The sequence below is a fragment of the Eretmochelys imbricata genome, chromosome 1 (assembly GCF_965152235.1).
Source record: "Eretmochelys imbricata isolate rEreImb1 chromosome 1, rEreImb1.hap1, whole genome shotgun sequence".
Classification (NCBI taxonomy): domain Eukaryota; kingdom Metazoa; phylum Chordata; order Testudines; family Cheloniidae; genus Eretmochelys; species Eretmochelys imbricata.
In genome coordinates this window covers 5,183,732-5,198,195 of record NC_135572.1, presented here as the reverse complement: position 1 = coordinate 5,198,195, position 14,464 = coordinate 5,183,732, and the positions used below count along the sequence as shown (strand labels likewise).

The 14,464-nt window shown below is 42.9% G+C and overlaps 1 protein-coding gene across 1 annotated transcript; it reads left to right on the top strand.

Annotated features, from left to right (window-relative positions):
• The first annotated feature begins 2,301 nt into the window (after positions 1–2,301).
• LOC144278582 (olfactory receptor 52N4-like) lies at positions 2,302–3,273 on the top strand. Its single transcript, XM_077839948.1, has one exon. It carries the CDS (start codon positions 2,302–2,304, stop codon positions 3,271–3,273), a length of 972 nt encoding a protein of 323 aa, XP_077696074.1.
• The last annotated feature ends 11,191 nt before the right edge of the window (positions 3,274–14,464 follow it).

The following is a 14,464-nucleotide window of genomic DNA, read 5'->3' as shown; positions in this document are numbered from 1 at the left end:
ATAGAAGATTAGGGTTGGAAGAGACCTCAGGAGGTCGTCTAGCCCAACCCCCTGCTCAAAGCAGCACAAGTACCAAATAAATCATCCCAGCCAGGGCTTTATCAAGCCGGGCCTTAAAAACCTCTAAGGATGGAGATTCCACCACCTCCATAGGTAACCCGTTCCAGTGCTTCACCACCTTCCTAGTGAAATAGTGTTTCTTAATATTCAACCTAGACATTCCCCACTGCAATGAGAGACCATTGCTCCTTGTTCTGTCATCTGCCACCACAGAGAACAGCCAAGCTCAATACTCTTTGGAACCCCACTTCAGGTAGCTATCAAATCCCCCCTTACATTTCTCTTCTGCAGACTAAATAAGCCCAGTTCCCCCAGCCTCACCTCGTAAGTCATGTGCCCAGCCCCCTAATAATTTTTGTTGCTCTCTGCTAAACGCTCTCCAATTTGTCCTCATCTTTTTTTCTACTGGAGGGCCCAAAACTGGATGCAGTACTCCAGATGTGGCCTCATCAGTGCTGAATAGAGGGGAATACTCATTTCCCTCAATCTGCTGGCAGTGCTCCTACTAATGCAAGCCAATACTCTGTTAGTATTCTTGCAACAAGGGCACACTGTTGACTCATGTTCATCTTCTCGCCCACTGTAATCCCCAAATCCTTTTTCTGTAGAACTGCCATTTAGCAGTTGGTCTCCAGCCTGTAGCAGTGCCTGGGATTCTTCCATTCTATGTGCAGGACCCTATCCCTACCCTCCAGTGTATCTACCTCTCCCCACAGTTTAGTGTCCTCCAGAAACTTGCTGAGGGTGTAATCCATCCCATCATACAGATCATTAATGTAGATGTTGAAGGAAACTAGTGGCAGGATGGACCCCTGGGGCACTCTGCTTGATACTGGTTGCCAACTAGACATTGAGCCATTGAACTGGACATGTTGAGCCCAATGATCTAGCCAGTTTTCTAACCACCTTATAGTCAATTATCCAATCCATACTTTTTTTAACTTGCTGGCAAGAATACTCTGGAAGACCATAATAAAAGCTTTGCTAAAGTCAAGGTATATCACATCTACAGCTTTCTCCATATCCACAGAGCCAGTTATCTCAATATAGAAGGCCATCATGTTGGTAAGGCATGACTTGTCCTTGGTGAATCCATTTTAACTGTTCCTGATCACCTTCACCTCCTCCAAGTGCTTCAAAATAGATTCCTTGAGGACCTACATTTTGTGATTTCTCCAGGGACTGGTGTGATGATGTAGTTCCCCACATTCTCCTTCTTCCCTTCTTTAAAGAGGGTTAAATGACTAGAGACCTCAGTATCAACCCTGTATTTAGGCTTTCTCTGGACAGCATGCCCTGAGGGGAGTAGCAGTGTAAGAAACCCAGTAGTAGATAGATGGGGTGTTTGTGATTTGACTATGATATGGGTGTCACCCTATGTCTAACAGATTGGCTTGCTCCCTAAAACACATTGGGAGAAAGGCTTTCCAAAATATTTATGAAGATGTAACTATCATAACTGGATAGTCTCACGATCCATGTAAATGTCTAAACTGTTCCTGATTCTTGCTTTGTTCATGGCCTCAACTATCTTTCTATCTTCAGTATTTTATAGACTTTTTCATATCCCCTCTTATTCATATCCCTTGTAGTATAACTATCCAAGTTTTTTAACCTCTCTTTGTATGAGAGTTTTCCTGAGCCCTTGATCATTCTTGTCAGCCTTGCCTGAACCCATTTAGTTTTGCAAAGTCCTGTGTGAGAAGGGTGCCCAGTACTACACAGAGGAGTCCAGAGGAGGGTGAAACATTGACTGACAAATCTCATGGCATTGTATTTTCTGTACGATTTGCCACCCGACTCCTTCTGGATCCCAATGTTTTGCTTAGTTTCTGTCCACGCTTGCACTGTGATCAGGGTTTCACAGAGCTGTGTACCGTGATGTCCAGGTCCCTGACCTGAGTTCAGATAGTTAAATTCGAACCGTGTAAGGTTTTTGAGGAGTTCAAGCTTTTCTCTTTAGCTATTGACATTGACATTCACCTGCCATCATGCTGCCCATTGTCCTGGCTTGGCTTGCTCCCTCTAAGTTGTCCTCTGGACTTGACTATCACCTAAGTAATCTGGTGCCATCTGTAAATGTTGCCACATCACTGCTCAACCCCTCTTTCTAGATTGGTAATCACTATAAAATATTCAATGCACTATTTGTTATAAAGTGTGTAACCCTCCTCACTGTCCTTTTTCTCCTTCACAGGCACCTTGAACTTTACTGAGCCCAATCAACGCTTCCACCACTGCATGGCAGATTTCAACCTCACCCCCACTGACCTTTCAACATTTATCCTAATGGGCATCCCTGGTATGGAAGCTGCCCACGTCTGGATTTCCATCCCTTTCTCTGTGTTCTACATTATCTGCCTGTTGGGAAATTTCATGCTTCTCTTTCTTGTAGGGAAAGAGCAGAGCCTGCACAAGCCGATGTACCTGCTGCTCTGCATGCTGGCACTCACAGACATCACTACGTCTACCTTCGTCATTCCAAAAGCACTGTTGATATTTTGGTTCCATTTGAAAGACATTACTGTGGGTGGCTGCCTCACCCAGATGTTCTTCCTTCATGCGGTTTCTATTATGCACTCAGCTGTCCTTGTGACAATGGCCATTGATCGTTACGTTGCTATATGTAACCCTCTGAGATACACCACTTTCCTCACCAATGCACGAATAGCTAAGCTAGGGCTAGTGGGTTTGATAAGAGCTGTTCTCTTCATTCTGCCCCTGCCCGTGCTCCTAATCAGGCTTCCATTCTGTGCCAACCGCATTATCCCTCATACATACTGTGACCACATGGCTGTAGCAAAGATATCATGTGGGGATATCACAATCAACAGGATTTATGGTTTGGTAATGGCATTTGTAGTCATGGGGTTTGACCTGACAATCATTGCCCTGTCCTACAGTCTGATCATCAGGGCTGTCCTCAGAATCAACTCTAAGGAAGCTCACCAGAAAGCCCTCAACACCTGCACAGCCCACATCTGTGTTATGATGCTGGCTTATCCTGTTGGATTCTTCTCCACTCTGGTACACCGGTTTGGCCATGACTTTGCTCCCCAGGTTCACATCGTCTTGGCCAATGTCTATTTTGTCATTCCCCCCATGCTCAACCCTATAATTTATGGTGTTAAAACGAAAGAACTTCGTGACAAAGTTGTCAAATACACCTACAGAATATGCTCACCCGGGACAACTTACTTTAACCCAGCCTGACAAAAGGGGTGTGACATTGCTTTATGGAAATATGCTTATGAATGTGAATATGATGTAACTGTAATATGCTTTATGCAGAAGGTCTCTTGTATGGTGGGACATTATTGACATATATTGACCGTATAGATCATTGTTGCAAAGAAGGTCCAATAGTTGCAAAAAATCTTGTACAAATGAGATTAAGTAAGATGTCTGTGAAAAGGTTGTAATTTTCTGGTTATGATAATGCTGTCTGTATGTGTGTATCATTTGTGTATTTGAAGTTATGAATTTTAGCTATGTACTTGTATCTCAATGTGTTTGATTCTAAGTAGCCTCAGTGAAGCATTTGGTCAGCTTCTTGAGAAAGGACTATTCTGAGTAAGTGCCCAATCAAGAAACACTTAACTGAAAAAGGACCTTGGGAGACACCAATCCACATCTGAGCAGACTTCCTGGGAATGTTGAAGGTAGCATGTGAGCAATGGCTGCTGCCTGCAAACTGAGTCATGCATGGACATGTGACTTGCCCATGTGACTCCAAACTCCATCTTGCTGCTGTGATTTTCCACAGTAAGACCAAAGGGGTTTCCTTCCACATGGCAGAGGATATAAAAGGCCCTGGAAACCCCTCCATTTTGTCTTCAGTCCTGCTTCTTACCTTCGGAGGAACTTTGCTAGGCTGAAGCTCTGACCAAAGGACTGAATGACCCATCCAAGCTGTGGATGTTCTCCAGAGACTTGACTTAAGCCAACAGTTTATTCCATCACTGCTATAAGCCTGGACCAAGAACTTTGCCATTACTATATGTAATTAATTCCATTCAACCAATTTTAACTCTCATCTATATTTCTTTGTTTTTGTGAATAAACCTTTAGATTTTAGATTCTCAAGGATTGGCAATAGTGTGATTTGTGGGTAAGATCTGACATGTATATTGACCTGGGTCTGGGCTTGGTCCTTTGGGATCAGGAGAACCTTTTTTTCTTTTATTGGTTTATTTTATTTATTCTTTTATTTATTCTTTTATTGGGGTATTGGTTTTCATCACCATTCATCCCCATAAGGAGTGGTGCTGGTGGTGATATAAGGGAACCCTAGTATCTGAGAGAATTGCTTGTATGACTTCTGGTTATCCAGTGGTGTAAAACTGAAATCCTCTCTGTTTGGCTGATTTGAAATGCCTTAATAGTAAAGGATACACAGTCTTGGTCTGTGACTGCCCTGCTCTAAGCAATTTGTCCTAAATTGATACTCTCAATAGTGTCCTGTCAGAGGCTGCTTCGTTACATATGGTGCCATTAGAAAGGCTGTAATCTACTAAGTGTGTTCATCCCATTTGTTTTCATGTATTATTTCTATATCTGCAGTTAGGAGAATAAGATATAAACTTATATCACTGATGTAAACATATTATGTAGAAGCCATTATGGGTGCTTCAGAATCAATGAACTGTGAATGGCTCTGTTTACTTGCAAGCCTTTCTGTGTACATGAGGGCCAACCCAAGTATTATGGAGACTAGAGGTCTCAGAGAAAGGTGACCCTGTCACATGACACTGGAATCCATCTTAATCCTTGTACTTTTCCATGGAGGAGGCAGGAGTGGGACAAGCACAGACAAAAGGTTCTTGTCTTGTGTCAAATATATAAAAGGAGGTGGAGCAGGACAAAGGAGGCTGCCAGTCATGAGGAAACCCCTGTTTACCATCTGAGATGCATGCTGGAACTAACAAGGCCTGTACCAGGCGAAAGGATTGGGCCCTAGGAAAGAGTTCAGTCTGTGAAGTAAGCTTATTGGAACATCTTTGAGGTTGAGAAGTTACCTGTAATCAGTTATCTCTTTGTCATCAACCTTCTTAATGTATTAGGCTTAGACTTGCGTATTTTGTTTCATTTTGTTTTGTGACTTACTTTGTTCTATTACTTGAAACCACTTACATCCTACTGTTTATACTTAATAAAATCACTTTTGTTTATTAATAAACCCAGAGTAAGTGATTAATACCTGGGGGAGCAGACAACTGTGCTCTATGACAGCTCTATCTGTGTTATAGAAGGAGGACAATTTATGAATTTGCCCTGTATAAGCTTTACACAGAGTAAAACAGATTTATTTGGGGTTTGGATCCCATTGGGAACTGGGTGTCTGGGTGCTGGAGGCAGGTAACCTGCTGAGCAGTTTTCAGCTTAAGCCTGAAGCTTTGGGAGCGTGGCCCAGACCCTGGCTCTGTGTTACAAGACAGGGTTCTTGAAGTCCTAAGCTAGCAGGGAAAACTAGCTCCTAGGTGATTTCAGCACATAAGGTGACAGTCCCAAGGGGATCTATGTGACCGAACCCGTCACAAGGAGTTTTTGAGAACTGGACTGCATTACCCTGGATTTGAAGTGTCTGTGCTTCAGAATGTGATCAAGACAATTGCAACCATATGATGTGCAATGAGCCACTATGAATTCATAAAACAGAACACTCCAGAGTTAACAGTTTATTGGAAAGCAGGCTTTTAGAAGCAAGGTCAAAATCTAGCAGGCAGTTTCTGCTAATCAGAATGGGAGGAGTGGGTAAATAAGACAGATAAGTAAATAAGTGAGAATGAAAGAAGAAAAAAGGATGAAAACCTTGAGTCTAGATGCCTGTGATGTCAGAAGTTTATTGAAGGTTAGGAAAAGTAATGATCCACTAGTTATCATTATGACCTATGTGTTTTGTAGAAGTTATAAAGGATTAGCTTAAACAGTGCAGTTTGAAGTAGTTCTCTGTAGCCATCTTTGGAGACATTTTTTTACTAACACCCTGTCTCCCCAGCTGGGGAACAACTGGTCACTGTGAACCTGAAGTTAATTGCTCAATATCATTCTAGATGTTAGGTAAATATCTGGGATGTTTAAATCTATTGCTTATGTCTGTGTGTGCTTATATCTAATAAAGTGCATAGTTTATTGCATCTCAGCAAAACGTCATGGCAGTGATAAACAGTAAACAAGGACAGAGAATTTAGTAGGGTAATTAGAGGATAATTACTGGGCCAAGACCAAGAACAGAACTGCCCATCTGGGTAGGGGGAGGGCTAATGCTTACAATAGAGGGGAATGCAAACAAACCTTGGGTTCACTCCTCAGGTTTAGCGAGGAGGGGAATGGGCGGTACAGCTTGCAAGTTTGTTATAACTCTAATGCAATAACCGGCGATCTAGACTGAATGGTCCTGCCTCCAGAGTTGATCCCTCCCTCTCTCTCAATTTCTACCCCCAACAGCCCATCTGGGGGCTTGGAGCCTCCCTCCTATCTAGGTTGGAGGGTGGGCCTGCACTATCATCCCGTGAGTCCTGCACTTGCCCAGGAAAGAGCTTGGTCTTTCCTTGGCACTCCTGGCAGGTAGCAGAGCACGCCTGTCGTTCTACACAGGTGATCACCACACTAACTTAGGGGGGCTGCAGCTTGCTCCCATCCCTCCCCTACAGAGAAGTGACCCATGAGCGGTCATGCAGGGTCGTATAATCCCCAACGTTTTTTGCCAGGGTTTGTCTGATGAGCCCCCCCGCTGCACACAACGTGCTGGAGCCAGGGACCAAGAGTGGCAAACAAACAGCACATGTACCAAAGAGCTGGAGCTGCAGGGAGAAGCTGCTGCTTTCGCTCCACAGGGAGAGGTAGGAGGCTGCCTGGGGAGTGGGGAGTGACTGGAGCTGGCGAGGGGGAATCTTTAAAGTGTGCCCTCCCGCCATCAGCAGGTAAGGGTCATCCCTGCTTCCCTGGATCAGAAGTTTCCCTCTCTAGGTCCCAGGGACTGCCTCCCCAAATTCAGGCAGGAGGGTGCACAGGAGATAAATGTGTGTAGCATCAGCTCCCGCATGTACCTCCCCGACATGTGAAGAGGAGTAGGAATGGGGGCTGTCAAGGCTGATTCCCCACTCTGTGAAGAAGGTGGGGGCCTGCAAGGACTCTAAAAATGAATACTTGCCACTCCAGGCTTTTATTAAACTCCCAAGGTTACAGATCCCTGGCCTTGGGTTGGTAAATGCTGCCACCACCCAAGTGAAAACCCCCTTGGAGAGCCCAGGAAGGGGCACTTGGGAATTCCTTCCTGTGGGGTACCCCCAAGCTCTTTCATCCCTCCTCTGGGGAAGAGCCAAGAAAATGGAAGAAAAAGAAACAGCTGTTTTCACCAGCTGAATTCCTCTTAGTAGCTAACTGAAAAATATATGTTCTTAAAAAAGGTAAATTTTATTTTAAAAAATTAAGAAAACACATCTGGAAAATCAGGGTGATGCTAGATTTTAAAAGAGCAACTGAAAAGATTAAACACCAAGAATGGCTTTCTTGGGTTCCAGCTTAAAAGTTACAAAAACACCAGTGTTTAGCACAGAGGAATCCACAAACCCAAAATAAAGAGATAAACCTGATCATGTCTAACTAAACATTTCCTGTTCTACTTACATATCTGTGGTTCCAAATGAGTAATTTCTAGGTATAATGCTGATGATTTTTCGTACCTGACCCAAGCTTCGTAGCATACCTGCTGCTCTGTGTCTCTCCAGCAGAGAGAACAACAACACACAGAAAAAGGGGAAGTTTTTTTCTCAATTTTATAAGTTGCTAGTCTTCCCATTGGATCCTTTGGCCAGGTGCCAACAGATTTCTTCTTACCTAAGCATTTCAGTGAGACTTCTTAACCTTTAGAGGTAAGGCAAGTAGAGAACAGCTACTAAGAAGGATTTTTATAGCTAACTGGCTGGCTGGGTGTCCATAAAAGGGTGCTACCCCCCATCATTTATCATAGGGCCACACGCGGTAGGGGAGTAGCATGCTGACTCACGGCACTGTGCCCTGTTTTAGGGATGTAACCAACAATGGCAGATTAACCATTAGGTCGGTGCTGCCTGCCTGCTGTGACCTCCTTGAAACCCATCTCCCTTTCTTTCAATCCCTGATCGCCTATCCCCACCCTCCGGCTTTCCATCTGTAACCATTTCTGTTGCCACCAGTTTTAGTTAAAAGAACACAGAAACTCCTGGTTCAAGAGTTTCTGTGGGGCAAAGTGTTGTACACATTTCTATATTGTAGCAACAATAAACAAGCTCCTTTCTTTATTCCTATCTCTGACTTAATCCCACATCCTCCAAACCTCTGTCCTCTTCTGGAAGTGGCTGGGGTTCCTGCTGCTAGTTTCAGGACTAGTGGGGTTGTGATTTATGGGTTTCAGGCCCTTCAAAGGGAGATAACTCTAGTGACTCTGCCCTCACCTCCTCCCCACCCTGTTACTCTGGTGTCTTACAAATAGGCTTAGCAGAATTCTGGTTCTATATTTTTTATAACTATATGGGTAACATCGACTGTTTGTTTTCCAGCTTTTTTGTAGTTTTATAATTTTTAATTTTCACATTTTGGGGAAATTATAGGGGGAGGTCAGATAATATTTTTCATGACACTAGAAATTGAGATTCAGAGATGTTAAAACACAAACACGTGCCAGAATGTGACAAACGTGTGGTAACTTAGTAGTTCTTTGGGGTTTGTTTTTTTTTCGTGTGGTATTTATGGAAACTTGGAAGGAAACAAAATGTCACTAGTACATAAAAAGAACATGCCCGGTGTGTAGAACAGGAAAAGAAAAGCTGAGGTAATGACAGCAATGAAGAAAGGTGCAGGCAGAATGAAAAGATACTTGAAAGCTGCTAATGTCAACCTGTGCAGTAGTAGCAAGAATCACTGAAAGTGAAATAAAGTGACCCAAACAAAACACAAATTCTTTATCTAGGCCAGAATAATGTCGCTGCCATTAGTGATAGAGATGGCACCATTCTCATTGTAGGCGTTGGTGATGCTATTTCTGTTCCTGCTTTATGGCCCAATTGAATGCCCCAAAATCAAGATCTGCTACTGGCCAACAGGTCACCAAAAGGAAAGGACATGGATTTTCCTCTGGAGAAGCAGAATTGCCATTTTTCTATTATGTTTTTTATACAGAAAGCTTGAAAATGGTGAAGTACTGAAGTGGTGCTGGCTGCTTTATGAGGTTTCTGGTTTCTGCAAGCTCTTCAAATTGAATCCAAAATCATCCTTAGCATTTGAGGGGTCAAATTATTGGAATCACATGTCTCAAATTCTCATGTGTCATGAAAAGTCACATAGTCATTTCAATTTCTTCCAAACCTGGGTTAAGGCAGAGCAAAGGATAAGACATGCATCCACGTGGAGCTTCAGTGTGTGATTAACCAAAAGACAAAATAGTGGGAGATCATTATGAAGAGGTTCATGACAACAACACTTAATCTTTCTAAAAATAATACAGCTTTCCAAGGCTTCATGGTGAACAATGGGAACTTCCTGGGTTTGGTGGGTTTACTAGGACAGTAGGAGGAAGTAATGAAAGCACATTTGCAATGCATACTTTCCAGGGAGGTGACAGATCACTATTGATACCAAACAGCTGAAGTCCATGATGCCCTCATCACATTGGCTGAATCAGAGCAAGCAGACACTGGTGTCTGTCATGAAGCCCTCACCCTGCCATATGAATTTAAGTTTCTTGTCTACAGTGTGGTGTGGTATGATATCCTCTTTCAAATCAATGTCATGAGCAAAAGCATACAGCGTGAGAAAAATATTGACATTGTTGCAGACACAAACTTTATAAATGCCTGTCCTGACTATATCATAAAATATATGGAAGGCAGGTATGAAGGAGCTCTGACAACTGTTAATTATCTTGGTGTTGATAGTCTTTTCACTTTACAGCCACACATGTTCATCATAAAAAGTGTCAATTCAATCACAAATGTGAAGATGAAACAGTTAACAAACCAGAAGTCAAGTTTAAAATTGAAATTTTCAGTCGGCTTGTAGACCCAGTGAAAGTGTGCATGGAAAACCAGTTTGAGCAAATGAATCAACATAGGAACCTTTGGGGTTTTCTCTATAACATGACTGGACTCCCCTAACAAAGAAACTTTTCTGAAGCACTGTAAAGACCCTCATTGTGCGTTGCCATGTATAGAGCTCTGACATTAACGGTGACCTATGGCAATAACTTGGCTACCTCAAAAGTCTACTTCCAATGGACTATAGAGCTCCTCAAGAAGTTGGCAACTTCCCAAGAACATGGATAGCACTCAGGATCCTGTTAACCATGCTCCTATTGGTGACAAGCAGAGAAGAGAGCTTGTCAAAGTTGAAGCCCATCAAAACACATATGTGATCCAACATGGGAGATGACAGGGTATCTTTGCTGGCCATCCTATTAAGAATGCTATAGCTTGAACTATAGATCTGTCACAAGCAATATCAGAGTTGTTGGCAGCAAAGTCACATAGAGTTGCCTTCTGAGTCTTAGAATCTTAATAAAATTGAATTTCATTGAATTGAATTTTGTGTCATTTCTCCTTTTGAATTTTTTTTGGTAAATTACAAAAAACTTTTGAATTGTTTTGCTAATACTAATACAAACTTAACTAAAAAAGGGCACCAAAACACAAGTTCTCCCAAGACACCATTTTCCCTAAGGCTTGCCCTAGTCAATACCCCAGGAATCCTGTGCTCAGCCTTGTCAGAGTTATGGAGACTCTGCTGCACAGGAGAGTGGAAGGTCAGTCCTCAAAATCAGGCAGGCCTCCAGGTAAAGAAAGTTGGAGCAAGGACTCAGATCCTTTCACTAGCTGATTGCTCTGGGGTTTTGCAGAAGCCAGGAAAGTTCCGCAAAATAGCGGTACCATCTCCCAGCTCACATTAGGGACCTGGGACAAACTGATGGGTTGGATTTCAGTGACGGGTAACGAGATGTGTGTCTTATGAAATCATCACATAAATGATAAAAGCTGAAACGTGTAACTTTGGGGCACACACTTGCTGCGTAAGGTGAATGTCACATCACTGCATGAGATGGCTTCCCAGAGACTGGTATCATATAAAACCTTTCCCCTGTACTATTTCATTACAGGCTTAGAACAGTAAATCTGACATGGTTTATTCTGTCTCTTGAACATATTTCATAACAAATGAAAGCTTGGCCAAGCAATTGACTACACAATTGATCAACACCCAGTATGAATCACTCCTTCCTGTCAGATTTCAGAATTTATACACTATGAAGGCAACCACAGAAATAATTCTCCTGAGCAAAAACGCCATTGACGTTTACGAGCCTTCAACATTAAAGGAATTAATTGAAAAATTTAGTTTTGTTTTTCTCTTTCTGCTCTAAAGAAAGATTCTGGAAGTGGTAAATGTTGTTTCAAAACCGCTACAATCCAAAGACAGACACATACAAGGGAGTGGTATTACTGTCTATAGCCACTGAAGTGGAGCTATATTGCAAACTGAGTTCAAAGAAGCCAAACATTCAGCAAGTAAATTATCAGAATAATGGGGCAGACAAATCAAGTCTGAAGAGAAGTGCTTGAGGAAGGCAAAAGGGCAGGAGAGCAGCTCGTTTTGTGGCAGACCAGGGAGGAGAGCAGACCTGCTACTGGCAGCTCCAGTGGAGATGAGCTGAGGGAAAGCAGAATATCTCCCTGAACAACTGCCCAGATGTCCCTCCATGAGGGAAGGGAGGGCCTGCTACAGGGACACCCTGAGAGGGAAGCATTCACCTCTCATATTAATACTGCTCTTAATTGATCCCCTTTATTTGCTCTTTGGACTACCCAAGTAGGGGAGAGCCCTGGGACTGAGTTGACCTTTGAAGGTTGGGCCACGCCACAGGAGGAGGCAATTGCTGTCTGAGAGGAAAGGAGAATGACCTCTCTACAGACAGCTGTTACCCGGGGTTCTTTCAACCCAAAGCTCTTGGTAACTTTTACTCTGTGCAAGGCGGTGTCTGGAAATAAATCAGGGGGGACACGGCCATCAGTCCGATAGATGGCTGGCACAAACAGGACAACACGAGTGCTTTCACTTAAAGCTAAACTTGTGACTTAGTTTCAAGCACTTATACACGTCTGCAACAGGTTAGTAAAACAACCCCAACCCTTGATAATTACCTGATCACTCTTGTTACAGTGTGTATGGTAACACCCATTGTTTCATGTTCTCTGTGTATATAAAATCTCCCTACTGTATTTTCCACTGCATGCATCCGATGCAGTGAGCTGTAGCTCACGAAAGCTTATACTCAAATAAATTGGTTAGTCTCTAAGGTGCCACAAGTACTCCTTTTCTTTTTGCGGATACAGACTAACATGGCTGCTACTCTGAAAGCTGAGGGTGGCTCTCGAGTGACACAGCGGCAGGCTTCCAGTGGTCAAATCTTCCATCTGCCAGTGGGGATTGCAAGATGTATCCAGACGGAGAGTCCAAAAAGTGTCCAACTACCTCAAACTTTTTTCCCTTATTTATGCATTAGTAATAGAATGACATGTCCCTTAAGGAAAACTTGTTAAGTAAGAAGTTTCAATGGTCAAGCAAGAGGTTCCTTCTGATTATTGATTAAGCAGGTGTGGGTTTTTCCAGAGTTTGTAGCCTTGAGGCCCCGTTAGACATTCCTGGGGCAAATCCTGCTCTTCAAAAATGCATGTGTCAGCTACATCAACACAATTCTTATCAGGAAGGACATGGGGTCAAACTGCCCTTTCTGTGGCACGCAAAACACCCTTCCCTCCTGCCTTGGTCAAGCTAAGCGTGCTGACTTGGCCAGTCTACAGCCTGCTGAGTTGGCTGCTTTTAGCAATAAGCCATAGTGGTTTCAGGCACTTTACTGGTTATGCTGACATCTCCCCTTACAGCAGCCACTATAACATGCATTTGGGTGAGCAGACACATTTCCTTACCAGAGATGGAGACCTTAGGACAATTGCAGAGAGGAGATCGGAGTAGCCCAGAGAAGGCTGCTTTACATAGATATCAGGTCTCATAGACCAGAACATAAGAATGGCCAAACTGGGTCAGATCAAAGATCCATCTAGCCCAAAATCCTCTCTTCTGCCAGTGGCCAGTGCCAGGTGCCCCAGAGGGAATGAACAGAACAGGTAATCACCAAGTGATCCATCCCCCACCACTCATTCCCAGCTTCTGGAAAACAGAGGCTAGGGACACCATCCCTGGCCATCCTGGCTAATAGCCATTGATGGACCTATGCTCCACAAATTTATCTAGTTCTTTTTTGAACAGTTATATTATTGGCCTTCACAACATCCTCTGGTAAGGAGTTCCACAGGTTTACTGAGTGTTGTGTGATGAAATACTTCTTTTTTATTGGATGGATGGCAGGAGAGAGATCACTTGATGATTCCCTGTTCTGTTCACTCCCTCTGGGGCACCTGGCATTGGCCACTGTCGGTAGACAGGATACTGGGCTGGATGGAGCTTTGGTCTGACCGAGTATGGCATTCTTATTTTCTTATGTTCTTATTGGTTTTAAACCTGCTGCCTATTAATTTCATTTGGTGACCCCTACTTCTTGTGTTATGGGAAGTAGTAAGCAACACTTCCTTATCGACTTTCTCTACACTAGTCATGATTTTATAGACCTCAATCATATCTCTCCTTAGCCATCTCTTTTCCAAGCTGAAAAGCCCCAGTTTTATCTCTCCTCATGTAGAAGCCATTCTATACCCTTAATGATTTTTATTGCCCTTTTCTGAACCTTTCCAATTCCAATATATATTTTCTGAGATGGGCTGACGAAATCTGCACACAGTATTCAAGCTGTGTGTGTACCATGGATTTATATAGAGGAAATATGATATTTTCTGTCCTATTATCTATCACTTTCTTAATTATTCAAAGCATTCTGTTTGCTTTTTTGACTGCCACTGCACATTGAGTGGATGTTTTCAGAGAACCATCCACAATGACTCTGAGATCTCTTTTTTGAGTAGTAACAGGTAATTTAGATGCCCTCATTTTTTATATATATAGTTGGGATTATGTTTTCCAATGTGCATTATTTTGCATTTATCAACATTAAATTTCATCTGCCATTTGGTTGCTCAATCACCCAGTTTTGAGAGATCCTTTTGAAGCTCTTCGCAGTCTGCCTGGGACTTAAATATCTTCAGTAATTTTGTATCATCTGCAAATTTTGCAACCTCACTGTTTACCTCTTTTTCCAGATTATTTATGAACATATTGAATAGGACTGGTCCCAGAACAGACCCCTGGGGGACACCAATATTGACTTCTCTCCATTCTGAAAACTGACCATTTATATCTACCCTTTGTTCCTATATTTTAACCAGGTACGCATCCATGAGAGCACCTTCTCTCTTATCCCATG